Consider the following 27123-nt stretch of genomic DNA (forward strand, 5'->3'; position numbering starts at 1 on the left):
AGGATGTAACAATTTATTAGAGTTACGTCAATGTTGAGCAAATAATGTAGCATGTGAAGGAAAATTATTCTACCCAAAATCAAATAGTATATGTTTCCAAAGGTAACAATTTATTGTGAACCACTGGTATTGTTTTATTCATTGATTTGGGTCAGTTTATAATAAATAATATTTTTTCCTTTTTTGAGTTTGCTAGAACTTTTATTATTATTAATTCAACTAAATTTGTTGTATTTTTTAACGCAAATTATTACTTTTAAATTTTTTAATGTCATTTACATAATTTTAATTTATTTATTTTATATCAGCAAAACTATCTCTTAATATTCATGTCAGCTTCTAGATAGCAAATTCAAAAACACAATGAATATTTGATTTTGAGAAAAATTTTAATTGAACCAAACCTTTGTAATGATCTCCAATTCAAAAAAAAGTTTAGTTCTTTGATCTATCTTTTATTATTTTTTTAAGTTTCATTATCTTTAATTAGTGATCATTTTGGTTAATTAAAGATTTATCTCTATAAGTTTCACATTGTGGTAGTGGCAATTCAATTTTGTCAATATCTTTAATTTTTGAAAATTTATAAATAATAAATGAAACAAGAAATGAATGTAACACCCCAAGATTTTAATAATGAAATTATTTAATATTTTAATAACTTTTAAAGATTTTACAATTATATTAAATTATTTTTGAATTAGTTTAATAAATTTCTTGCATACATGAATGTAAATGTTAATTTATATATATATATTAGAAATATAGTTACGATTTCTTAAATAAAGAAGTTCGAGTCAAAACGACTATTTTATTTAAATGTCTGAGCACACAAAGGTGAGTCTCTTAGTTGAGTCTCGCAAGAAAATAAACCGCGATAAAATAAATAAATAAATAAACATAAACATAATAATAATAATAATAATAATAATAATAATAATAAAAATAATGATATAGCAACGAGTATAAAAACCCATAAAACCCTAAAAACAAAAGCTGAGCCGTCATTTCCCTTCTCCTTCTTCTCCCTTCTCTCGCTGCTCCTTCTTCCTCTCTGCTGTGCGCTGCTTCTTCTTCCTTGACCAGAAGCAGCGGCCGTCCCCTCTTGCAACCGGTGCAGCCGCCTCGTCTCCCTCGCAAGCAGCAGCAGCAAGGGCTGCGTTTCTTCTCGCAAATAGCAGCCCCAGCAGCAGCCCTAATGCCGCCAGCCACGCCTCCGCCGTAGCCGCCAGCAGCCGCCAATAGGCTGCGTTCTTCCCCACCAACAACAGCTGAGCCTTAAACAACCGTGTAGCATTTTGTGCCGCCAGCAACTGGCTGCTGGGCAGCCGATTTTGGCTCTGCGCCACCACCTCCGCAACCTCCTCTCACTTCTCCATCCTCTTGCTAGTTTTATTTTGTGAGCCATCTCCTTACTCTTATTTGATTTCATCTTTGTTCCAATTAAAATTTATAAAGTTTATGAGAAAAATGTTGAACTTTGTATGATTGTTATTGAATCTTGTAATGAGTGAGAATTGGATTGATGATTTGAATGTACTTATGGATTAGGTTTTTGAAATGTGACTGAAAAGTGTTGAACTTGTGTTATTTTCATTGAATCTTTTGTGGGTAAGAGTGTTTGATGAATTAAACATGTTCATGACTTGAAGGTTGATTTGAAATTATGGGTTGTGTGTTGATTTTGTATTAGTTTCTTGAGTCTTAATATGGGTAGTAAATTAAAGTGTTATTTTTGAACATGAAATGACTAGGATTTGGATTTAGAGGTGAAATTACTAATAATGTGGATTTATGCTATATTTTGGTGGTGTAATGAATGATTTAATAACCTTAAAAGTTGTTTTGAGACTTAGTCGATTGGTTATTGTTATGATAACCAGTAATGGTGATGATTGTAGCTGACTATGATAGTGATTGTGGTGGTTGTAAAATGATTAGTAGAATTTGTTAGTTGTCGTGTGGTTATTGTTTGTTTAGTAACATGGTGTCATTGTTGTTAATAGTGATTGACATTGTTGATTCTGTGTATCGTTGTCGTAAGTTGCGTAAACTTAGTTTTATGATTTATCTAAATAACTTGTTTCTTTTTCATTGTTACCACCTTAAACTTGAATAATGTAGGAATATAAAGTAATACTATCATGAGTGTTTTCATTATTATTTGGTGTAATACATTGCATTATAGAGCTTAAGTCTACTAATTTCTAAAAGTTATGCTAGTGCAAAAAGTATATAATTAGAAGCTTTCTTATTAGATCATACTTTGATATAGAGTTGAGTATAAATTTTGTGTTGTGGTTAGATTTGTAATATGATATTTTAGTTCATAAGCTAGTTTAGGATTAAAGTCATTGTGTGTGGCTAAAGTATTTGTTAGCACAAGTTGAAACTCGTTTGTATGGCAGTAGAGTCATTTCTTTTAAAGTAAGTAGCTTTTAAATAAGACCAAAAAGGCTTATTTAGTTTTCTATCTCAAACTCGTATAGGTACTCAGTATATAAGAGGGTCGTAAAACCTCACCTTGGCTAATTATTGTGGCTTTTGGTCGTATTGTAGCAGTTTCAGGTACGTACACGCAGTAACTAACCCTTATGTGCAATTTGCTTTAAGACATTATTGTTTATTGTGATAATATACATTGCATTGAAACTATGAGATACTATTTAGTACATTTTACATGAAGAGCTATCGACTATGAAATCCTTGCACTTAGAATAGTTTAGAGAATGAGAGTTAATAGAGGGCGAGAACTATCCCTTATTTATTTAAGAATTAGATTATGCCTAATTGGAGTTAGAATGACTCCTTTATAGGTAAATTTCATATTCTATTGAGTGGCTCAGTGGGTTTTGGCGCGCTGCTATCCCAGGGCGCTCATTAATAGTTGAGAGTGGAAGTTATTCCCATCTGATAAGGTACTATATTATGATTAGCTGGCGTGACTTAACTGGATTATGTCCGGTTGTTTTATTACTGTATTTATTAAACTGAATTAGGTAAATTTGATCTTGATAAATATCTCTACCATTAAAAAGCTTGAAAAAATTTACTTTTAGCATAGACACGGTTTATTCTTATTTCCCACAAAAAGTTTTTCAATTTCTCAAAATAAATTTACTTTCTCTGAGTATTCCATTTCCCATAAAAAAATCTTTTAAATTTCCCAAAATATAATTTACTTTCCTTGTTTTCTACATTGAGTTGAATTCACGTTCTAAATTGCCCATCATCTTCTCTAAAATTATATTTCCCCTAAAATTACAAAGGATTGAAAACTCAAGAAATAGCCATCAAAGGTGAATAAGTGAAGGTATGTTCATCTCTTCTCTATAACTTTATTTATTTTACTTTTTTTTTCTTGTTTGTAAAAATTTAAAATTTCTAGATGGGAAATTGATGGAGATTGGGCTTTAACTTTGTAAAATTTCTGAAATGTTTGTTTGTTTGTAAAATGTAAAATTTCTGAATTGTTTGTAATTTGGAAATTTCTAACTTTTAAATGTGAGTTCAAGAAATTGTTTGTAAAATTTCTTAATTTTAAGAGGAGTTGTGGGTGAACAGCAGAGTAGGAACTTACGGGGCTGGGTGGGAATTGTCAATTGGAATTGTCTGGGTGGGTATTGTCAATTTGGGGCTGGGTGAGAATTGTCAATTGGGAATTGCCCCTTCATCATTTCTCTGCTCTCTTTTTTATTGTGTCTCTGTCTTCTCACTCGCCATTTTCATTTCTTCTTTGAACCATTGCCCCCTGTTAATCCCTTAACTTCAGTTCATTTTTATTGAACTAAAATAAAGATCGGCTTTTTCTCTACATTTTGAGGTAAGTTTCATAATTTTTGGCCTTCATCTCCAAAATCAACCCCCTGTTCTTCAACCGCCATTAATGTTTCTTCAAAGCTTTGTTTTAATTTGATTTCTGAGTGTGGAAAACAAGAGATCTACTAGTTGTTCATCAATTTCTAGTTATCTTTATGATGGCCTTTGTAATTATGGGGATTTATGTCCGTGTTTCTTACATGGCCGGCCACATTCATATTCAAATGAGATTTTAAGGTGGTCTAAGAAAGAACTTGAGGCCTATCAAAAGTCCATGAAGAGACGTTATTGATCATTGTAAGGCATTTATGTTTATGTTTTTTAATTTCGTAGTTGAAAACAATTGGAGATTTGGGCTTTAGGATGTCATTTAATCTTTGGGTGAATTCTGGAAACTGTTTGCCATTGGACGAATTTGAGTTTTTCTGATTTTTTGGCTTGTTCTTGTTTGATGTTCATAGTTGTTTCTGTTTTGATGATGAAGCCCCAATGATTTTTTGATGCTTGGTTCTGTTTTGATAATGTGGTTCTGTTTTGATGTTCATAGCTGAGATCATTCTTATTTTTTGATGGTTTGGTTCTGTTTTGATGTTGAAGCCCCAATGCTGATTTGTTTTCATGAGTTCCTATAAATTTTGTATTCTGAAAAAATGACTTTAGCTTTTGTTAAACGTCTAAAGTCACTGTGTTATATGCATGCTCGGTGGCATTCATTCGTTTTTGATGATTGTTTATGGTCTGAGAGGATTAACAACCTATAAATTTTTAATTAGACAATGCTACAAGCTAGCTAGCACCTAATTTAAGGGTTCATGTGTTGTTTCGGACTCAATTGTGGATCATAAATAGAAGTTCATCTTTTAAAAGGAGATGAGGAGTGATTATAGTAATCTGAGGCAAAAGTCCACTAATTGATGCCAATATAAACTTGGATCAGGTCCGTGTCGTAAATTTTGGGCTCCTATACCAAAATTATATTATAGACTCTTACAATTTAAAAGAAAAAATTAAAATATTTGTCCTCTGTTAATAATAACGAACAAATACTTGTCCTCAACTTTAGCTTGTACTACTCAAACAACTATCTACTGACGTCCACTGCTATAAACATCATGGAAGCCCATATGTTTCAAATGTACGAGATTAAAAGCATCATTCCCCGTAAAATCAAAGAAATATGTAGGATTTCTCATTAATTGCACGATATGTTGATACGGTAAATTTATGGGGAGGTACTCCTGAGCTCGTGTCATAATGCATATAGCATCTGCATCTACAAAAAGTTGATCACGCAACGGCAATATGTGCAAATTTTGTTCTCGTGCTCCATTTGCTTTTAAACATCTCTTTATAATCTCATCAGATACGATAGGATCATGAACACGAAGAGTGACATCCTCATTTCTCATTAGCTGCTCGCATATGTAAATCGATGGAGAATCCGACACATCTTCAGTTCCTTCTTTGTAGGCAAACCCAAGAATAACAATTGTTTTGCCTGTGAGAGAATGCATACATTTAAGCATTTTTTTTTCGAACTTCTCTTTTCTTTTCTTATTTACCTCAATGAACCCCTTGAATAATGCTGCAATTTCCTTGTGGCCACCTTCTTCGGCCATATATGCCATGTAAGCTATATCCCTCTGAAGAGCAGGACCACCAACTGCTACATTTGGTTCCAAAAAACCATGTCTCAATCTGTCTTCACTATCGACAATCCGAAAAACTTGATTAAATATCAATCTTCAAATCATCGGCAAAAGTGGAACCAATATTCGCCAAAGTTCCCATGCAACCCAATAATGCATTGCAGTATATTTTTGCGTAATCCACACTCCTTGCATTATTGATTACCAACCTATTGTTCTCAGGAACAAAATTGTAAATATGGTGCAACAATGTTAAATTGGCGTACGGTGTTCTATGTTCAAATACAACTCTTCTCGGATTCAATAAAGTATCAAACGCGGACCCATGACTAAAAAACTCAGGATTTGTGTAGAATCTATGTACCACCTGAGTTGGTTGTATCACATCCATAATAGTGTTTCTAACGTCAAAAGATACGTCTGATTTGTCGATGATGTATTTTGAAACAGCTGCATTATCTCTAATAAGACGCACTACTTCCATCCACTTATCAATCTCGATTCTCCTTTTTTTCTTAGTTCTCATTTCAATTGCTATAAAGATTAAGGGACATTGTCGTATGAATGGTTGAATATTGTTATGAAAGTGCAGATTTATATTTCGGTAAGCAAGAAGCAAATCGGGTAGTTGAGGTTCCCAAAAGGGTGGTACAGGTTGATTCCATGAAGCAACTTGATCTACTGTGTCGACTACATAAAATTGCTTATTTGGGTAGTGATGAGCTAGTTGTCACGCGTCGACTCTTTTCCTAGTCTTACGTGTGCCACTTGCTTACACTCCCGTCGTAAGACAAGTCAGCCAAACCCCAAAGGTGTATTGCTAAATGATGTAGTTGGTGTGTTTGTGTGGATTTGGCTAAGACTTTGAGAAGATGTGAAGTAAGTAGGAACACAAGAGTTGGGAAATATAAGTGAGGTTTATGTATTGCACAAGGAAAGCTTTACAAGTAAACTCTCAATTGTTGTGTACAAATGAATGCCTTGGGGTACTTATAGGCAACACCCCTTACTACTTCTAATTCTAGAACATTCGAACCTCCTCAAATGGAGGGATCTAGATTACCTCTCTCTAGAGAATTCTACACAATTACAAGTGTTAAGATACTCTAAAGTATGTACAAGAGTTCCTAGAGAATTCTAGACATTGGATATTTAGAAAGATCCTTCAAGAGTTTTCTAGATCCTTCTAGAGTTCTCCGGAACCTTCTAGTGTGGGTTGTTCTAGACCCACATGCTCCACAAGCTTCTTGATGATTCCGGAAGTCTCTATAACCTTCTTTTGATGTAAGACACCCGGACACCAAGTTTCGTGCCTCTGTCTTGTGTAGGGGCTACGAGCCATGCGTGACATAGTGCCAGCATGGAAAATGCTCCAATACAACGTATGCTATTCATATTAGCAAAAGTAATTGGTTGTTCCATACTTTTTGTAAATTTCTTTCCTGCTTATTTTTCAGTTTATTCTTCAACTTATAGACTTAATCTATATTCAATTACCAACAATTTGAGAGGTCTTGTGATTTGAGAGGTCTTGTGATTTGTGGGTTTAATGATTTGAGGTATTATAGCTTTGTCTCAATCACCGTAAATAAAAAATCCATATTCCCAAAAATCCAACATTATAATTATAATATTTAAGAATATTTCCAAATATTTAATTGAACGTATTATTTGATAAATCCTCGTTTCTCTTCCTGATTAGGAAAGTTTTTAGATTTGAGAATTATTAAAAAGATTTGAGAATATTCGAAAATACTTGAAAATATTTGTGATTCTATTTTCCGTTACAAATGTTTCAAATTGTGAAATCTTTACTTACATGAACGCAATAATAATGGCAGTGATTAATAATGCTATGACTATTTATATTTATTAGCTAGTTATATACCCGTGCCGATTTTTATAAAATTTAAAATTTATGAAACTAGCTACCCATGCACGATTTTAACAAAATTTAAAATTTATGAAAATATATGCTCAAATGTAATCCATGATTATTTACGACTTGTAAATTGAATTTATAAAGTTTGATGACCATGTGTTAAGAGTATCCTTTAAAATATTGGATAAATCAAGTTGTAATTTGAAAACTTTAAATAAATCATAGCATTATTAATCACTGCCATTATTATTGCGTTCATGTAAGTAAAGATTTCACAATTTGAAACATTTGTAACGGAAAATAGAATCACAAATATTTTCAAGTATTTTCGAATATTCTCAAATCTTTTTAATGATTCTCAAATCTAAAAACTTTCCTAATCAGGAAGAGAAACGAGGATTTATCAAATATTACGTTCAATTAAATATTTGGAAATATTCTTAAATGTTATAATTATAATGTTGGATTTTTGGGAATATGGGTTTTTTATTTACGGTGATTGAGACAAAGCTATAATACCTCAAATCATCAAACCCACAAATCACAAGACCTCTCAAATTGTTGGTAATTGAATATAGAATAAGTCTATAAGTTGAAGAATAAAATGAAAAATAAGCAGAAAAGAAATTTACAAAAAGTATGGAACAACCAATTACTTTTGCTAATATGAATAGCATATGTTGTATCGGAGCATTTTCCATAGTGGCACTAGCTCATCACTACTCAAATAAGCAATTTTATGTAGTCGACACAGTAGATCAACTTGCTCCATGGAATCAACCTGTACCACCCTTTTGGGAACCTCAACTACCCGATTTGCTTCTTGCTCACCGAAATGTAAAACTGCACTTTCATAACAATATTCAACAATTCATACAACAATGTCCCTTAATCTTTATAGCAATTGAAATGAGAACTAAGAAAAAAGGGAGAATCGAGCTTGATAAGTGGATGGAAGCAGTGCGTCTTATTAGAGATAATGCAGCTGTTTCAAAATACATCATCGACAAATCGGACGTCCCTTTTGACGTTAGAAACACTATTATGGATGTGATACAACCAACTCAGGTGGTACATAGTAACTACACAAATCATGAGTTTTTTAGTCATGGGTCCGCGTTTGATACTTTATTGAATCCGAGAAGAGTTGTATTTGGACATAGAACACCGTACGCCAATTTAACATTGTTGCACCATATTTACAATTTTGTTCCTAAGAACAATAGGTTGGTAATCAATGATGCAAGGAGTGTGGATTTCACAAAAATATACTGCAATGCATTATTGGGTTTCATGGGGACTTTGGCGAATATTGGTTCCACTTTTGCCGATGATTTGAATATTGATATTAATCAAGTTTTTCGGATTGTCGATAGTGAAGACAGATTGGGACATAGTTTTTTGGAACCAAATGTAGCAGTTGGTGGTCCTGCTCTTCAGAGGGATATAGCTTACATGGCATATATGGCCGAAGAAGGTGGCCACAAGGAAATCGCAGCATTATTCAAGGGGTTCATTGAGGTAAATAAGAAAAGAAAAGAGAAGTTCGAAAAAAAAATGCTTAAATGTATGCATTCTCTCAGAGGCAAAACAATTGTTATTCTTGGGTTAGCCTACAAAGAAGGAACTGAAGATATGTCGGATTCTCCATCGATTTACATATGCGAGCAGCTAATGAGAAATAAGGATGTCACTCTTCGTGTTCATGATCCTATTGTATATGATGAGATTATAAAGTGATGTTTAAAAGCAAATGGAGCACGAGAACAAAATTTGCATATATTGCCGTTGCGTGATCAACTTTTTGTAGATGCAGATGCTATATGCATTATGACAAGAGCTCAGGAGTACCTCACCAATATTTGTTCTAATCAATGTTTCACCTTTTTACAAAATTGCTAAACTCTGAATATAGCCAAAAAAAACATTAAATACTACCATATTACTTTCTTTTTTTCTTTTGTATCGTCTTCATTAGAATAATAAAAATATTTCATATATATTATTTTATTTTTCATATAATATTGTATATATTTTTTGTGTAATATTTAGGGGAAGTATTATGTTGTTCCATAGGTCCAAGTTGTGATGGCCACGGAGCTGGTTACCCGGAACCGAACCGGTGCCGAACCCCTTGAAACCGTCCCGGAACCGGAACTGTTTGCGACAAGTTCCGAACCGCGGAACCGTGAAACCTCCGGAAAAAAAACTGCTTGAACTGGACCTAAGAACCGCGGGTCGGAACCGGAACTGGAACCGGTCCTGGTGAACCGGCCCACAGGTTCCATGAATTGATAAGTCCTTTAATCTTTATAGCAATTGAAATGAGAACTAAGAAAAAAGGGAGAATCGAGATTGATAAGTGGATGGAAGCAGTGCATCTTATTAGAGATAATGCAACTGTTTCAAAATACATCATTGACAAATCAGACGTCCCTTTTGACGTTGGAAACACTATTATGGATGTAATACAACCAACTCAGGTGGTACATAATTCTACACAAATTCTGAGTTTTTTAGTCATGGGTCTGCGTTTGATACTTTATTGAATCCGAGAAGAGTTGTATTTGGACATAGAACACCGTACGCCAATTTAACATTGTTGCACCATATTTACAATTTGGATTTTGAGAACAATAGGTTGGTATTCAATAATGCAAGGTGTGGATTTCGCAAAAATATACTGCAATGCATTATTGGGTTGCATGGGGACTTTGGCGAATATTGGTTCCACTTTTGCCGATGATTTGAAGATTTATATTAATCAAGTTTTTCGGATTGTCGATAGTGAAGACAAATTGAGACATGGTTTTTTGGAACCAAATGTAGCAGTTGGTGGTTCTGTTCTTCAGAGGGATATAAGCTTACATCGCATATATGGCCGAAGAAGGTGGCCACAAGGAAATTGCAGCTTATTCAAGGGGTTCATTGAGGTAAATAAGAAAAGAAAAGAGAAGTTCGAAATAAATGTATGCAATCTCTCAGAGGCAAAACAATTGTTATTCTTGGGTTTGCCTACAAAGAAGGAACTGAAGATATGTCGGATTCTCCATTGATTTACATATGCGAGCAGCTAATGAGAAATGAGGATGTCACTCTTCGTGTTCATGATCCTATCGTATCTGATGAGATTATAAAGTGATGTTTAAAAGCAAATGGAGCACGAGAACAAAATTTGCATATATTGCCGTTGCGTGATCAACTTTTTGTAGATGCAGATGTTATATATGCATTAAGACACGAGCTCAGGAGTACCTCCCCATAAATTTACCGTATCAACATATCGTGCAATTGATGAGAAATCCTACATATTTCTTTGATTTTACGGGGAATGATGCTTTTAATCTCGTAGATTTGGAACATATGGGCTTCCATGATGTTTATAGCAGTGGACGTCAGTCGATAGTTGTTTGGGTAGTACAAGTAGAGCAAGTTGTAATTTTGTACGAAGATGTATACCAAATGCTAGATGTATTCATTTTTATCAATAGTGGTATTTTGGAGATGTTATTTTGGGATTTGATAATTTTTGTTTTTCTCTTGATGCCCATTATCAAACAATGGTATAATTATAAAGTCCAAAATTGGTACTCACCTACTGTTGTGATTTGCCTTCACTTCTGTTAGTGATAAAACCAAAGGATTATATATATATATATATATATATATATATATATATATATATATATATATATATATATATATATATATATATTTTAGAAGCATGTGATGTGGGTTTAACATATTCTCTGGTGGTAAATGATAATTGGTAAATGCAAAGGGTCAATACAACTATACAAGTCTACACTTGTTTGTCCAGTTTGCAACAAGATTTCAATTACATTTGATCCATACTTTTCTGAATTGAAAACCAAAAAACTTATTGGGCCTCCAACAAGCAAGAATCCGAAAATTTGAAAAAAATAAGATTATTTAACAACTTATTTCCAAAAATAAGCTTCGTGAAAACTTGTTTCTCAAAATAAGCGTCCGTACATCCAAGCCTAGAATCGGCAAGAGTCGCTGTTAGTAACAGCGAAAGAGAAAAAAAAATTACAAGCCCAAAGTCGCTATTAGTAACAGCGACTTAATGTGTTTTAAACCTTCAACTTCGACATTAAACTGAAAATAACTTGCAGGCAGGCGTGGGTCCCCCGCAAATTAATGAAGGTGAAAGGCAAACTCCAATCAGCTTGTTAGCTGAAAGTGGCAAGAGCATCAACCTAAATTTTCACCCTGAGCGTGAAGAAGACCTCAAGTTGAAGACTTCTGAATCGAGTTTAACGAATCTTCTCCAGCTAGCAAGTCTCCCACTGGAGGCTTATATGAAGCAGAATGGCCTAACGAGCTTGTCATCTGAGTAGCAAACTCGCTCCACATCACAGCTAGGAAAAACTTCTGGGAATGCGGTTGACGATAATCCTGTTGGTCCAGGCCCGGACCAAGTGAATCCCAGTACTGGAAGCTGTGAACCAGAAAATAAACAATAGAGTGTTCCTGTGTGAGATTTACATCTTTTGTTTTGAAGAGTATGTTCTTTCATATTGTGGTAAAATCATTGTTCTTGCCATACGGCTTTACATTATTTCAGGCTAACTTTTATAGGGGAGTTTTAGAGACTTAGGATCTGTTTGGCTTCACAGAAACTCATCATTTCACTTCACTTCATATGTATATAATATGCAGTTTTTGTATAAGCACAAGGATGTTTAATTTCTTGAATTTTGAGAATTCACCTGATTTATCTACTTGATGAACTGTTCACCATTCTATCAAGCACAACTTTGGCCCCACAACCATTATTTAGTAAATACTCGACAGCTTGTAGTTCATCTTCTTGTCCTACAAAGCATTTAATTGCAATCAACTGTATGTGTTCCAACAAACAAACAGGCACAGTTTCTGGTGGACTCCATTGGAATCGGGGACGCTCGTCATCATCATCGCTGATATTCATTAATTTTTATAGAAAAGTTCACAAAAAAATAAAAATATTTGTAACAAGTGATTTACTTACAAAACGCATTAAGCCGCTGTTACTAACAGCGAATTAAAAGAAAAAAAAAAGAAATTTTTTTTTTATTTTTATTATTTTTTTTAAGTCGCTGTTAGTAACAACGACTTTGTGCTTTTAATTTTTTTTTTTAAGTCGGTGTTAGTAACAGCGACTTTGGGCTTTTAATTTTTTTTTTCTCTTTCGCTGTTACTAACAGCGACTCTTGCCGATCCTAGGCTTGGATGTACGGACGCTTATTTTGGAAAATAAGTTTTCACGGAGCTTATTTTTGGAATTAAGTTGTTAAATAATCTTATTTTTTTTTCAAATTTTCCAAGAATCCCAAGTGTACTGGATCATGCTTCCATCGCTTTTTCATCTTATAATGTTCAGCTCATGTGAATGTTTGTGTCCATCCAAATTTTATGCAATTCAGCAATTAAGAGATCGTCTGCTAGTAACAATATAACTAACACAAAAACTTGGGTGAGACCGAGACGCGTCTTATTAGGCCGGTTTATTAGGCCGATTCAATTGTATATATTTTTTTTACCAATTTTACAAATTAAAATGTCAATTTAAGAGTTAAAAGACCAATTTAAAGACTTAAAAGACCAATTTCAAAGGTTTGAAATTGACATTTAAGTCATGCAATTCGACAGTTTTAAGACTTGAAAAGGTCAACTTCGATACTTAAAAAATCAATTTTAAGACTTAAAAGACCAATTGAAGATCATTAAATTTTCATTTCAACTTTAAAATAGGATGACTCAAATATTAACGTTGATATTAAAAACTTTGAAATTGACCTTTTAAATCTTAAAATTAAATTTTTAAGTCTTGGATTTGTCTTTTTAAGTCTTAAAATTAGTATGCTAGAATATGTTTAAAAAATTATTAGACCTGAGCCAGTTGCACGGCTAAGGTCGTCTCACAATAGAATAATTGTCTAACTAATTGTTCAAGATCAAGTCCAAATATGTGATTATGTCTCAAACGTTTTGTTCTATTACTAACAAAAATAAAAATACAATGTGATTTTATGAAAATTTTTTCATTATATATATATATATATATATATATATATATATATATATATATATATATGTATATATATATATATGTATATATAAATATATATATATATATGTATATATATATATATATGTATATATATATAAATATATCTGTATATATATATATATATATATATATATATATATATATATATGTATATATATATATATATGTATATGAATATATATATATGTATATGTATATATATATATATATATATATATATGTATATATATATATATATGTATGTATATATATATATATATGTATGTATATATATATATATATGTATGTATATATATATATATATGTATATATATATATATATATGTATATATATATATATATATGTATGTATATATATATATAACAAGTGATAAAACAATAGTCGTAATTACTCACCATCAACATTATCCTACCCAATGTTCCGCTCGAAAGTAGGATCTGCGTGAGGAAACAGAAGTCACAGCTCGTTTAAGACCATCTCATCAAGAGACGGATCCATATAATTAGCCCATTTTTCTAAATTGATAATTTTAAAGTTGTAAATGATCACTTTTAACATATTAAATATAAAACCGGTCATTCCAATAGAGATGGTCTCACCATGAAACCATCTCATTTAAAATTTGTGATTCTTTAAATATGAGAGTTTTTAACTTAAACATTGCACTATAATTTATTTACCCTGGTTTGTCCGAAGCTTTGGATCTGAATATTCGATCAGTATATCTAACTATTCATATACCTTATTTATTGTGATTATATTTCTCAACCGAAAACAAAGTAATTCAATATCTTAATTTTAATTACAATTTCCAAAAGTACAATCCAAAACATTTACGTACCTACGATAAATTGAATTTAATTAACAAAACTTTTATTCTAAAGGCGGAACAAAACGAACTGAATCAGCAACGGAAATATTTGTTGAATAGAGTGGAGCACAATAAGAGCAATATCTCTGAGCACAGTGCAAATATGTTTTGATACCAACTGCTTTTCTACTAACCTCATCTTTATCCCATTCAATCACATTCTCTTCCAAGGGATCAAAAATAGAACCTCGGACGGAGAAAGCATGTCGAGTATCAAGATAAGTAAGATTTGGACTGCGTTGCAAAATTATCGATAAAGCATTTCTTGAGAGAAGACATGCCTGGATATTCAGATGCATGAGTTGAGGAAAGTCTGAAGCAAGGATACATGCTCTACGATCTTGGATGCGTCCATAGAGGTCCATCCTTTTTATATTCTTACAATATTTGCTCAATGTTGGAATCAATGCAGTAGTACAATGTACTTCATTAAGCTCCGGCCAATAAGGAATTAACTTAAAAAGATTGCAAGTTATATCATCTTTTGTTTGCACTAGACACTTCAATTTAGGCAACCTGAAATTATCACCCAAAATTTAGCCTGCAGAACCTAATTGGAATCATATGAAATTTTGAATCATCACATAAGCCATGATATAAAAACTAGATAAAAATATGAAAAATTGTCTTGAATAATCACACCTATTTACCATCTGTTGTAAATAATATCTACTATTAACTATAATCAAACAACTTTTTAATTTTTTTTTCTAATAGTACTCTTTGTCACATTTAACCAAACTATTGTAGGTACTTGCTAATAGCCATTACACTCACTTCTTCCTCTTGATGCTTCATCGTTGGTCCCCCTACTCCTCTTTGGTGGTAGGTGCTTACGGTAGTCGGTTAAAATGTGGCAAGGAATGATGTCAGCAAAAAAATATACAAAGATTGGATTATTTAGAAATAATCAATAATATGCATTATTCAGTATTCACAGTAGATTCAGGATAATTTTTCCATTAAAATAAAGATTTTTTTACAATAACCACCTAATTACTGTACTGAAAAATCAAAGTAAAGTTCACCAAATTACAGTAGTCAACATGCTTTTCTTTCGATGATTTGCCCTCTTTATAGAGCTTCTACCCAGAAAAACCACTATCTTCTCCCTCAACCTACTACCATCTAATGTTCCTATAAAAGCCAATATCATCCCCAAAACTGTGATCGATTAAGATTTTCTAGAAGAACAATAACGTAGATATTAGGTGGAATTGCTAAGAATGGTGTAAGTATGAATGGCCGCATAAATTACAGTAGGATTCCACACAAATAATTATAAAAATCACCAAAAGTTTAAATCAGCAAAAATATAGTGCTATGGTGCTTTAAAGTTGAAGGGATAGTACCTTTGTGCAACTTTTGTAAGCAATACTATTTTGCTGCATACGGGAAAATATAGTTTGGTATATTGGTGAGGACGACAAAGCAAGGCTTTCAAGTAGAATAGATAGCAATATTTCTCACGTGAATACCTGCCTTTAAGAAAGTGAAGATCCAGCACATTTGCAGGAGGGAAGACTGAATCCAACACAGCTAACCGCCAAGACTTACAAACACAGAAGGAGTTGTAAAGAGTTGACATCTCACCGCCCTTCATGTAGTACTCCCGGTATGTAAAACCATCATCATCATCATAATCAGGCCAGCCTTTCCAAAACATAGGGGGTGGGACCCTCAGGCGGTTCATTATGTTCACTAATATGTCATGGTCCATATCATTCCATTTCCTCACCATACATGCCTTCTCTACTGCAATTGGCAACTTTGGCCTTTTCTTTTGAAGTGTGTACATAGAAGAATAAATATATCTATTTGACGATTGGTTCTTAGATATCCCATGCAACACCATCCTTTTCCTTTGCTCTACAATGTATACAAAGAATTTCATAGATTTCGCTAAGAAATTAGGTGAAGTACATTTCCTTTGCTGAATTTCAGGATGAATTAGAATTACCTTGATGAAATGGCAGTTTAATGGAGCACAATGTTGAGGAAGATGAAACCGAGTTCGGACCGAAACTGGGATTTTGACGCCGTGAGGCTTTAGAAGAATGAGAAGTAACTGCTACTTGAAATGCAGCATCAATGGCTACCAATTCTTCAGTTGTAAAGGGTTTGTTCCAATCATCCATGACTGTCCACAAATTCACACACCCTGCACCTCAAGGCGTTGCATTACAAAAGGATATTAGCATGAACTTTTTCCTCGGAAATTTATACCTTATACAATCATTTACAACATTACCAAACATGCAATTGAGATTTGCAATACTAAATTAGATTTAAAATTTTGCAAGTGACTTCAATGCATAGAGAGCTTAAAAAAAGATATCTGACATGAAATTCATCTATCTTTCTAGGAAAATGCACATTTGAGCTTATCTATCTAAAGTTCATATCTTACTAGTTACATCATCAAATAGTTTTGAGATTAAAATCAAGAATAGAAATAACAATATATTAGCTAGTACAAATAGCACTCAATTTCTTCCATTCCATGATTTTAAAAACACTACAATGAAAACCACAAAGGTAAATGAAGATAAGACATCATAAATAAAAAAAAAGGGGGGAAAAAGCCCCCTGAAAACCCATTTTATACAAATGCTCGAACAAACTAAGCAAATGACAAAAAGTAAGGCTAGTTGTTTAACATTAACATCACAGCTTGTTAGCTATGGCAATCCACCCTCACTTTCAATCTCAAGTCCAAGCTTAGCCCATGAAGTCATAAAAGGTGCTACAAGCACTTCTTAGTTAAATTTACTTAATTTTGAACCAAGAAACATTGTTTATTTTATGTAGTTTATAGACTTTATTGTGTGTTTAAAACTTTAAAACTTTGTGTGTTAAGTTGAAATTAGACTTTTAAGAAACTCTAGGTTTAGCTTAATTTTGATGTAGAATACTAATACAAGTTTGTAAAGGAGCAACTAGCAATGGGAAAAATTACAAGAATGCAAGTGCAAGCGACAAAGACACAAGTGTGCAAGGAGACTAACTTAGTCCAAGTCAATTAGTGGTATGCAAGCAACATGGCAATTTAGCGGTTTTTTACAAATGATTAGCTTGTGCTGCTCAAGGAGGAATTAACCCATGCCAACGTGTAGAAAGCTGCAGGTTAATGGAGGGTTATTCAAGCATGAAAATGGGGAGTTATCTCAGGATCACATATAGATATAGGGAGTGGGAAGTTATTTCAAAAGCAGGCATGAGGGAATTCAGTAAAATGCCGCCAGCCTTGAAGTTTACAATGCCGCCATCTCTGGGGATGTTATGCAAGGTTAGAACATGTTAGGAGGTCATGCAAAGTAGGGCTGTTTAAAAATACCCGACCCGCTTAACCTGACCTGCCGACCCGCAATATAAATGGCGGGTCAATTTCTAAAAAAATCATAAAACTACAGGTTGGGTACCCGACCCGTCTTAACCGGGATCATGGGCCGAAATTAAAATGAAGTGGGTACCCGGTGACCTGCTTAAAAAAAAAAAACACCGTTGGTATAGTTAAAAACTAAGCTTTTACCTGTTGAAACGACAAGGCTCTATAATATAGTTAAAACTCTTTCTATTGGCTGGTTGAGTTCTAATTTTCATTAAAATCCTGGGATTTACTGGACCATGATAGAGATGATATTTTGGATGACAAGGCTTAATTTCAACAAATACCTCATGTAAATTACAAAAATGAAGTAATCAATGAATTAATCAATTAATGATTTACATTACAAAAATGTACTACTTCAATTTGTACAAGAAACAAGAACAACTAAACGACAGTGGACGAGCTTGCTCCAAGAATTAAGACTTTTAAATGAAGCGGGTAAACGGGTACCCGCATTAATTGGGTCAAGACACGGGCTGTTAAAAAATACCCGACTAACCAGGTACCTGGCTTTCCAAGTAGCCGAGCCGAAATGCCAGATATCCACTAATGAACACCCCTAAATTGCAAAGTTATGGAGATCAAGGGACATGGAGGTTACAATTATAAAACGCCTCCCTACTGCATAAACATGGACAAACATGCAGCAAGAACCGTTACATACACAATGAAATAAAACATCAGCAACAGTCTAATATTGTGCAATAGCATTATCAGCAAGCATCCTTACATTATCGACGACATCTCATATGCAAGAACTGACCATTACACACTAACATTATAACTAAGGTGGGTTTTAAGACGGCTCATCATTGAGACATTATAGGAAGCATAACCAACTGTTACACTTAGGATTTTATCATCGATATTCCACTTATTCAAAACGTATAGCCTCTGATGTAACTTCCAATTTTGATCAACAAAGTGGTCGACAATGCAAATGTAGTGTTGCCAAGTATGCCTAGATTTCCAGTTATCCGTTGTCAAACTATTCAACCAGAGATTTAAGTCTTTTTCTATCCTCAAAGTACATTGAAAAAAGATCCCTAGGAAGAGTTGTTCTATTAATTAAAAGCTAAAAGAGAGGGTTAGATTTGAGCATCATCCTCCTACACTCGATTTCTTCCACAGTGGAAAATGGATGCGTACCCTCAACAACAAACAACAAAATTACTTTCTTCAATTCAGGGTCGTCTCCGATAATTTAGAGGCCCTGAGCGAAAAATTAAATATGGGCTCTTTAATAACAAATATGCGCCATTATATCATTATATGGATGAATGAAATTATTGTATATTGCTAATTTTATAATACATAATTAAATCTTAAACTTAAATGTTCATCACTTGAAAGTTTTTGACAATGTACAATTTAATCTTCCACCTACAATTCTACAAATAAAAATTATACTATTAATAAATATCATTTTTAATAGTCTTATTACTAATAAAATTATAAAAATAATTAAACCAACAAATTACAAAATTCCTGGAATCAATAATTCCCAATTGACAATTCTCACCCAGCCCCAAATCGACAATACCCACCCAGACAATTCCAATCGACAATTCCCACCCAGCCCCGTAAGTTCCTACTCTGCTGTTCACCCACAACTCCTCTTAAAATTAAGAAATTTTACAAACAATTTCTTGAACTCACATTTAAAAGTTAGAAATTTCCAAATTACAAACAATTCAGAAATTTTACATTTTACAAACAAACAAACATTTCAGAAATTTTACAAAGTTAAAAGCCCAATCTCCATCAATTTCCCATCTAGAAATTTTAAAATTTTACAAACAAGAAAAAAAAAGTAAAATAAATAAAGTTATAGAGAAGAGATGAACATACCTTCACTTATTCACCTTTGATGGCTATTTCTTGAGTTTTCAATCCTTTGTAATTTTAGGGGAAATATAATTTTAGAGAAGATGATGGGCAATTTAGAACGTGAATTCAACTCAATGTAGAAAACAAGGAAAGTAAATTATATTTTGGGAAAGTTAAAAGATTTTTTTATGGGAAATGGAATACTAGAGAAAGTAAATTTATTTTGAGAAATTGAAAAACTTTTTGTGGGAAATAAGAATAAACCGTGTCTATGCTAAAAGTAAATTTTTTCAAGCTTTTTAATGGTAGAGATATTTATTAAGATCAAATTTACTTAATTCAGTTTAATAAATACAGTAATTAATTAATTAATGTATTCCATATGGAAAATCATTGTGAGGATGCTACATTAAAATTTTCAATTCTTTTAGTTAATAACATAATTGATTATTCCATGTGACAAATCTTTTTGATGAAGCCACATGAAATTTTCTAGTTTTTTTTTTTTTACTTAATATTATAATTATTCCATGTGTCAAATTTTTGTGAGGATGGTACATGAAATGTTTCAGCTTTTAATTGAGTCTATGATAGTTTGGTTACAGATAAGCTTTGAAGATGGTTATAAACAATAAGGGGATTTATTTTAGTTTATTAAAATAAAATCAACTTTAACTTATTTAGTTTAATAAATATAGTAATTAATTAATTTAATTATTTCATGTGGTAAATCTTTGTAAAGATGACACATGAAAATTTTCAATTCTTTTAGTTAATAGTATGATTAACCATTTTGATGTGAAAATATTCTTGTGTTTTAAATTGCATAGGAGACAATTATTAGAAAAAATTAAAGTCATTGAATTATTCAAAAAAGTAGAGTATGTGATAAGTTTTTAATTCAAACCTTGCATTTAAAAGAAACCGTGTCAATTGTTATTTCTATTTCATTATATAAAATCTTAATTTAATAATTAGATCTTTAATTTTTAATTTAAAGTATCTAAACAGTTAAGTATCCGAAATATTTTTAATACCGCTCATGCATGCCGCACGGTGTACTAAGGCCTTTGCTCAATTTTTTTAACGTTGAAAAAAATACCAAAAAATAAGGTAAAAAACACAAGCAAAAGAAACATATTAATTGTATACATAATAGTACAACATAAAAGTCATTAATACTCAACAATTAATCCTTCTAGTAAAAAAATTATTATAGGCTTATTACATAGATTTCCGTGGTAAGCTTGTTTTATGAATTATTTAAATAAAAAATTAGTAATCTTACATGTGTAATTAAGTTATTATATGATTCTTAACTTTTAAAGTATATTGAAACTATAAATTAATTTGTTTTAAAAACTGGAAAGTATTACTATTAGATTGAGATATATATTATTAATATATTATTATTTAACACATAATCATAAAATTATGCACTAAAATATAGATTATAAGTACTTACATAAAATAATAGAAAATTTCTACACATAAAAAATAGGAAAAAATACTCAGAATAATCCAATCTTTTCATAATTTTTCTACAATAATCTCACCTATTGATTAACCAGAAATAATCCCAATTATTGAGTCACTTACCCAAAAGTGTTGTTCCTCAAAAAGTGACTTATTTTTATAGGTAAACTTACATTAAAAAAATAAAATAAAATAAAATTACAAAAATATTGACAAAAAAACAAAAAAATCAAATACTAACCACTCATACACCCTACCTCAGCCAATCTCGCACTCCGACCGGCCACCGCTTTCCGTCCCCACCCTTTATGCATAATGAGTTCATTATCCAATATGAATTTTTTAGCAGCAAATTCTTTCAAAACCTCTCAAGAACTCTTGTGTTAATAAAAGCGGACCCTAAAATCTTATACTATCAATTGATAGAAGCCAAAACCTAAAATATTCTCAAGTAAACTATGATCATGAGAGTAGCATGATCTTCCTGAAACCTCCAAAAAAAAGTCTCCCAAACACAGCAGTACAACCCACATCTAACGAAAACCAAAAAGCACATAAATTGACCATGTTTTCGGCTTTTAACTTTACAATTCAATCCTAATTTAAACACCCACAGATTAATCACAAAGAAAGCAGGATACTATCTTTTGAAAAGTGATTTAAGGTTTATTTTTTTTATTTTTTTTTATAATTTGTAATTTATATTTTTTTCTATTCACAATGACTTGCTATTATAGTTAGTAGGTAACCAAAGTGTACCCAAAGCAACGACCACCTAATTTCGAATTATTCATGGTTAATTAATAAGTGAGATTATTATAGGAAAATTGTGAAAATATTGGATTATTCTGGGTAATTTTTCCTAAAAAATAATATAAAAATAAAAATGTTCAATATCTATGAAAAACCTTAAAATAAGTTTTAAGCCTAAATAACATATTTTTTACTATAATAATTAACATATAGCTTAATTTAATTTAAGTATTTATGTATTATAAACTTGTCAAATATAGGTGATAAAATTATCATTTGAAATTTATATCACCGATATCTTATGCTAATTATTAATTTTTATTTACTTAAATAATTAATGTGTAATCTATTTAATTTGTGCAGTTTTTTTTTAATATAGCCATGTAAGTAATATACAGGATTATCTATGAAAAACTTTCAAAATTATTATGTTTTCTTAATTTATTAGAAATTTATTATAATGAAAATTAATAATTTACAGACATAATTAATATGTTATTCGATAATTATCCATTGTAATTAAAGATATTACATATTTTAGATGATTGTATATGATAAAAAATTAGTAAATAAGGTAAAGTTTTAAAATCTTTTGTAACTAATCAATTAAACAAATCTAATCAAAAAGATATGACATGATATGCTAAAAAATATTTTCCTAATAAGGAAACGAAAGGAGCGGAAAATTTTTTATTGTAAAGTCGACATGTGTCCTAATCGTTTCTTCATTAGTATATTGTGTAGAATAGATAGATAGATAGCCCACCATAATTAGAGTTATTCACTTGTCTAAATCATCTCATTGAAACACTTTACAAGCTAGAAGCTAGAACGATTTGTTAGTAATGGTTGGTGAGCCCATAGTTATCGGAAATTCCGATTCTAATCTAAGATTCTATAATCTTATAATTTAAAAATAGGTGACCGATCTAGATCGTGAGTAGGATCTTAATATTGTAGAATCGTATGATTCTACTTAGCTCAAGAATTTAGGTAATAGAATCATAGCACGATTCTATAATCCTTGATCCAGGGATCCGATCCTACGTGGGTAGATTCAATTTGTAAATATTTTTCATACAATACAGATTTCTCTTACGTGTAAATATATATTTAAAATATTATATCAATACCTTTATAAAAATCATGTTTTTCTTAATTTGCGGTTTAAAAATGATTATTAAAAATATTTGTTTTTCAGAACTTAATATATGAAGTCAAATAAATTTTTACTTACACCTTAAAACTTAAAAAGAGAAAAAATATATAATTGATAATCAATAATCCAAATACATTAATGCATATTTGTAGGATTATACCATCCTACAATTCAATTCTATCGATTTCGATTCTACCCCTTTAACAATCTTAGGTAGAATTCCGATCCTGATATCCTTGGGTGAGCCACTCTTTGAAAGTGAGCTTATATTTGAAAGTCTATTAAACTAAGAAATTTATTAGGTTGTCAATTTGTTAATTTTTTTTTTAGCTTTAGTTTTTCCTTTTCTTATTGCCTATTTAGTGTACGTTGCTGTCAGTTCAACCATGAAAAATGGCATGGCATGTGAAGAGATGTAAAATTCTTCACAGAAATAAACACAAAAACAACACAAACATGAATATTATTATCGACAACAATCTGCAGTTGAGACACTTAAGAGAACAAATAAAGCAATGAAATATAGAATGAATATAAAAAATGAATAAAGCAATAAAATGCTCACCCAAACTTTCAAATTGATTATACTGATTTTAGATATTATTTCAGACAAGAGAACAAATAAAATATATGTGAAGCCCAATTATTGCGATATATTTTTTATATTATTGTGTAAATATCTCATAGAATGGGGTTAAGATAATTTTGGAGTATTTCCTAATTTGGTTAAGGTAATTTAGGTGTATTTCCTAATTTATCTTTTTTCCTAGTTTGTCTTTTCTAGGGCTCTCTTGTATCATAAATACAAATGCAGTGCATGATAAATGGCACAACATTGATTGATAGCTTAAGAATTGAGAACATATGAGGGAAAATCAAAAAATTTATATTTGATTTTTAGGGTTTAATTTGGGCAAAATGATAGGGATTTTATTTTTTTTAATCAGGGGAAGACTGATGGCAAAGATGAAAAACAAACCCTAGGGTTTGGTAAGAGGGATCAGTGGTTGGCAATAGGATTAAAATTCGAATATACATATTCCATGTTTGATTTATGGAAATGAGATTAAAATTAAGATTGATAATGGGTTTAAATTTTGATCAATTTCCATGCATTCATTACTAAGGGGCCAAGGAGGTTGGTATTAGATGGGTGGGAATTGAAGGAAAAATATGAAAGATATTTATATCCTTATAAATTGATAAATTTTACAAACAAAACAAGAAATATTAGAATTTTCATTATTTATTTTTTTTGAAGTTTTTAAATTATTTTTAGAAAGGGTAAATTAGTAAATTTTTATTTTATTTTCAATTTTATTCCCAAATATCAAAATAAGTGATATTATAATTCTCAAATTATTCCCATTAACAAACCAAACAAGGGATTGAATTATATTTTAACAACTTCCAACTATCAATTTTTAATTTTAATCCTAACTTTTTATCCTTAAATTTTCATTCCCACCCACAAGACGCACCTGGATGTGATTTGGGAATAGTACAAAATTAAACATATTGATGAGAAAATATATTTGAGTTTTAAATTTAGGAGACAATTATTAGAAAATATTTAAATCATTTAATTATTCAAAAAAGTAAGTGACAAGTTTTTAACTCAAATTTTGGTCTTTGTATTCAAAGGAGTCATGTCAACCGTAATTTCTATTTTCTTATAGTATTAAAAGCTTAATTTAATATTTGAATTTTTTATTTTTAAGGGACTTAAGCACTCGAAATATTTTTAAAACAGCCCATGCATGGTATACTAAGGCCTTTGCTCAATTTTTTTAACGTTTGAACTTAGAACTATTTTTCTTAATAAGACACAAACCTATTTTTTAATGACACAAACTTATTAATGTATACATCTTCTGGTAGGATAATTATTATAGGCTTATAGCCCACCATAGTAGAACATAGAACTTAGAGTTATTCACTTGCTTAAACTCATCGTCATCCTATCCAGTGTATTCCGCTCATAGAAAAATTATGGACAGGGTCTGAGGAGGAAAGGACGACGGCAATTCATACTCATAAAGAAAAGCGCGACCAAAGAAGTTTTTCGGCTCGAAAAAGATAATAAGACATAGTAAATAGTAATTGTGCCGAGTCACTCTTTAAAAGTATGCTAACATTTGGAAGTCTACTAAACTAAGAAATAATTTATTGGGTCGTTTTTTTTGCTGCTTTCCCCTTTTTAGCTCTAGCTTTTCTTTTTCTTCGATGTGTTTAGTTTAATGCAATAACAACCACCACAATGCTTTGGCGTTTCTTAAAAAATTATATTTAGTCGAGTAAAAGTGCAATATTAAAAATTTAGGAAGTTAAATGGTCAATTAAAAAGAAAATATGCAAATACCATATATTTAACAAAAGAAATATCTAAAATATTAAGTTTTAAATGGTGTAGATTGATTTCAAAATTACAAGATATAGAAAAAAATCATTTCATTTCTTGTTTGATTTATTATTTATAAATTTTCAAAAATTAAAGATATTGACAAAATTGAATTGCCACTACCACAATGTGAAACTTATAGAGATAAATCTTTAATTAACCAAAATGATCACTAATTAAAGATAATGAAACTTAAAGAAATAATAAAAGATAGATCAAAGAACTAAACTTTTTTTTGAATTGGAGATCATTACAAAGGTTTGGTTCAATTAAAATTTTTCTCAAAATCAAATATTCATTGTGTTTTTGAATTTGCTATCTAGAAGCTGACATGAATATTAAGAGATAGTTTTGCTGATATAAAATAAATAAATTAAAATTATGTAAATGACATTAAAAAATTTAAAAGTAATAATTTGCGTTAAAAAATACAACAAATTTAGTTGAATTAATAATAATAAAAGTTCTAGCAAACTCAAAAAAGGAAAAAATATTATTTATTATAAACTGACCCAAATCAATGAATAAAACAATACCAGTGGTTCACAATAAATTGTTACCTTTGGAAACATATACTATTTGATTTTGGGTAGAATAATTTTCCTTCACATGCTACATTATTTGCTCAACATTGACGTAACTCTAATAAATTGTTACATCCTAATGATTCTACGTTTTTTTAATTAGAAATCAAATTTTATTTTGGATTATTTTACTTACTTTACCCTTATTTTTCTTTTGTCAACGATTTTTATCATTTTCGTCTAATTTACTTATTAATTATTTTATTCACTAACTACAAATTAATATTCAAATGAAGCAAATGATATTTAAGGGTTCATGTGTTGTTTCGGACTCAATTATGGATCATAAATAGAAGTTCATCTTTTAAAAGGAGATGAGGAGTGATTATAGTAATCTGATGTCAATATAAACTTGGAATACTTGTTTTGTGATGAAAAACAAACTAAACAGTGAATAAAATGTAATTATTGGGCAATATTTAAAAGGATATATAATGAGTATGTTTTACAAAAACTTTTTGATCGATTTTATATTTTGATTTTAAACTTTTAATTTATTTATTGGTTAAATAGTTAAAAATTGTATTGGGATAAATGATATTTAATTTATTAGCTCTATAAAAATAAAAAATGCTAGCAAGTACCTAATGATCAAACAACTCAACTTAATCCATCATGAACCAACAATTACCAATTGCCAATTCAACCCTAAAATAGTATTCCCCTTCTGGTACCAAGTAGGAAGAATAATGGTAAATAATTGAGACTTTTATAGTAAATTAACTAAATATTTCCAAAATTACTTTATCATCTTATTATAGTATTATATATTAGCCCATTAAATTGTAATTACTTATTAAATAATAAAAATTTAATAACATTTAAATAGAAAAACTATTTGATAAGATTTGTGTTAGTCCAAATTGTTAGCTAATTAAAAAAATTCGTACAATGAATTTCAAAATAGTGCGTCTTACGGTGAAAAAAAAAGGTACTCTTGTCCATATGATGATTTCCGATGCATATTTTTTAGACCGTTCAAGGTGCGTTGCTAGTATGACTATATTTAATTAGTCTATATTATGTCTATATTTTTTTCATATTACTCTTTCCCTCATATTCAATTTGCAATTTATTTGATTTTAGTTTGTTGTATGACATTTGTCATGTTTTAATTTTGATTATAACCTTTATACTACTCTATATTTTCTCTTTAATTTTTATTTACATATTTTTTTATTCTAATTTTTTATTTACATATTAAACTTAACTGGTTATCTAATCTACT

The 27123-nt window shown here is 30.8% G+C and overlaps 2 protein-coding genes across 10 annotated transcripts; one reads left to right on the plus strand and one right to left on the minus strand.

Annotated features, from left to right (window-relative positions):
- Positions 1-998: 998 nt before the first annotated feature.
- On the plus strand, positions 999-16377 carry LOC130800783 (UDP-glucose 6-dehydrogenase 2-like). Of its 8 annotated transcripts, XR_009039493.1 has the most exons (5): positions 1005-1399; positions 2490-2568; positions 14473-14660; positions 15817-15916; positions 16246-16367. XR_009039493.1 is itself a non-coding variant. In XM_057664450.1 (3 exons), exon 3 carries the CDS (start codon positions 7990-7992, stop codon positions 9088-9090), a length of 1101 nt encoding a protein of 366 aa, XP_057520433.1. In that variant the 5' UTR covers positions 1005-1399; positions 2490-2568; positions 3270-7989; the 3' UTR covers positions 9091-9396. The 8 variants fall into 8 exon arrangements, 2 of the variants coding, with proteins under 2 accessions (XP_057520434.1, XP_057520433.1); XR_009039495.1 differs by lacking the exon at positions 15817-15916 and having other exon boundaries at positions 16246-16348; XR_009039492.1 differs by lacking the exons at positions 14473-14660; positions 15817-15916; positions 16246-16367 and adding an exon at positions 11490-12143 and having other exon boundaries at positions 999-1399.
- Positions 13817-16439, minus strand: LOC130800782 (uncharacterized). 2 transcript variants are annotated; one of them, XM_057664448.1, is made up of 3 exons: positions 16262-16439; positions 15654-16170; positions 13817-14817 (listed from the first exon to the last, which is right to left on the minus strand). In XM_057664448.1, exons 1-3 carry the CDS (start codon positions 16437-16439, stop codon positions 14304-14306), a joined length of 1209 nt encoding a protein of 402 aa, XP_057520431.1. In that variant the 3' UTR covers positions 13817-14303. The 2 variants fall into 2 exon arrangements, with proteins under 2 accessions (XP_057520431.1, XP_057520432.1); XM_057664449.1 differs by having other exon boundaries at positions 14202-14817; positions 15780-16170.
- Positions 16440-27123: the final 10684 nt, after the last annotated feature.

This window comes from Amaranthus tricolor, chromosome 15 (assembly GCF_026212465.1).
Source record: "Amaranthus tricolor cultivar Red isolate AtriRed21 chromosome 15, ASM2621246v1, whole genome shotgun sequence".
Classification (NCBI taxonomy): domain Eukaryota; kingdom Viridiplantae; phylum Streptophyta; class Magnoliopsida; order Caryophyllales; family Amaranthaceae; genus Amaranthus; species Amaranthus tricolor.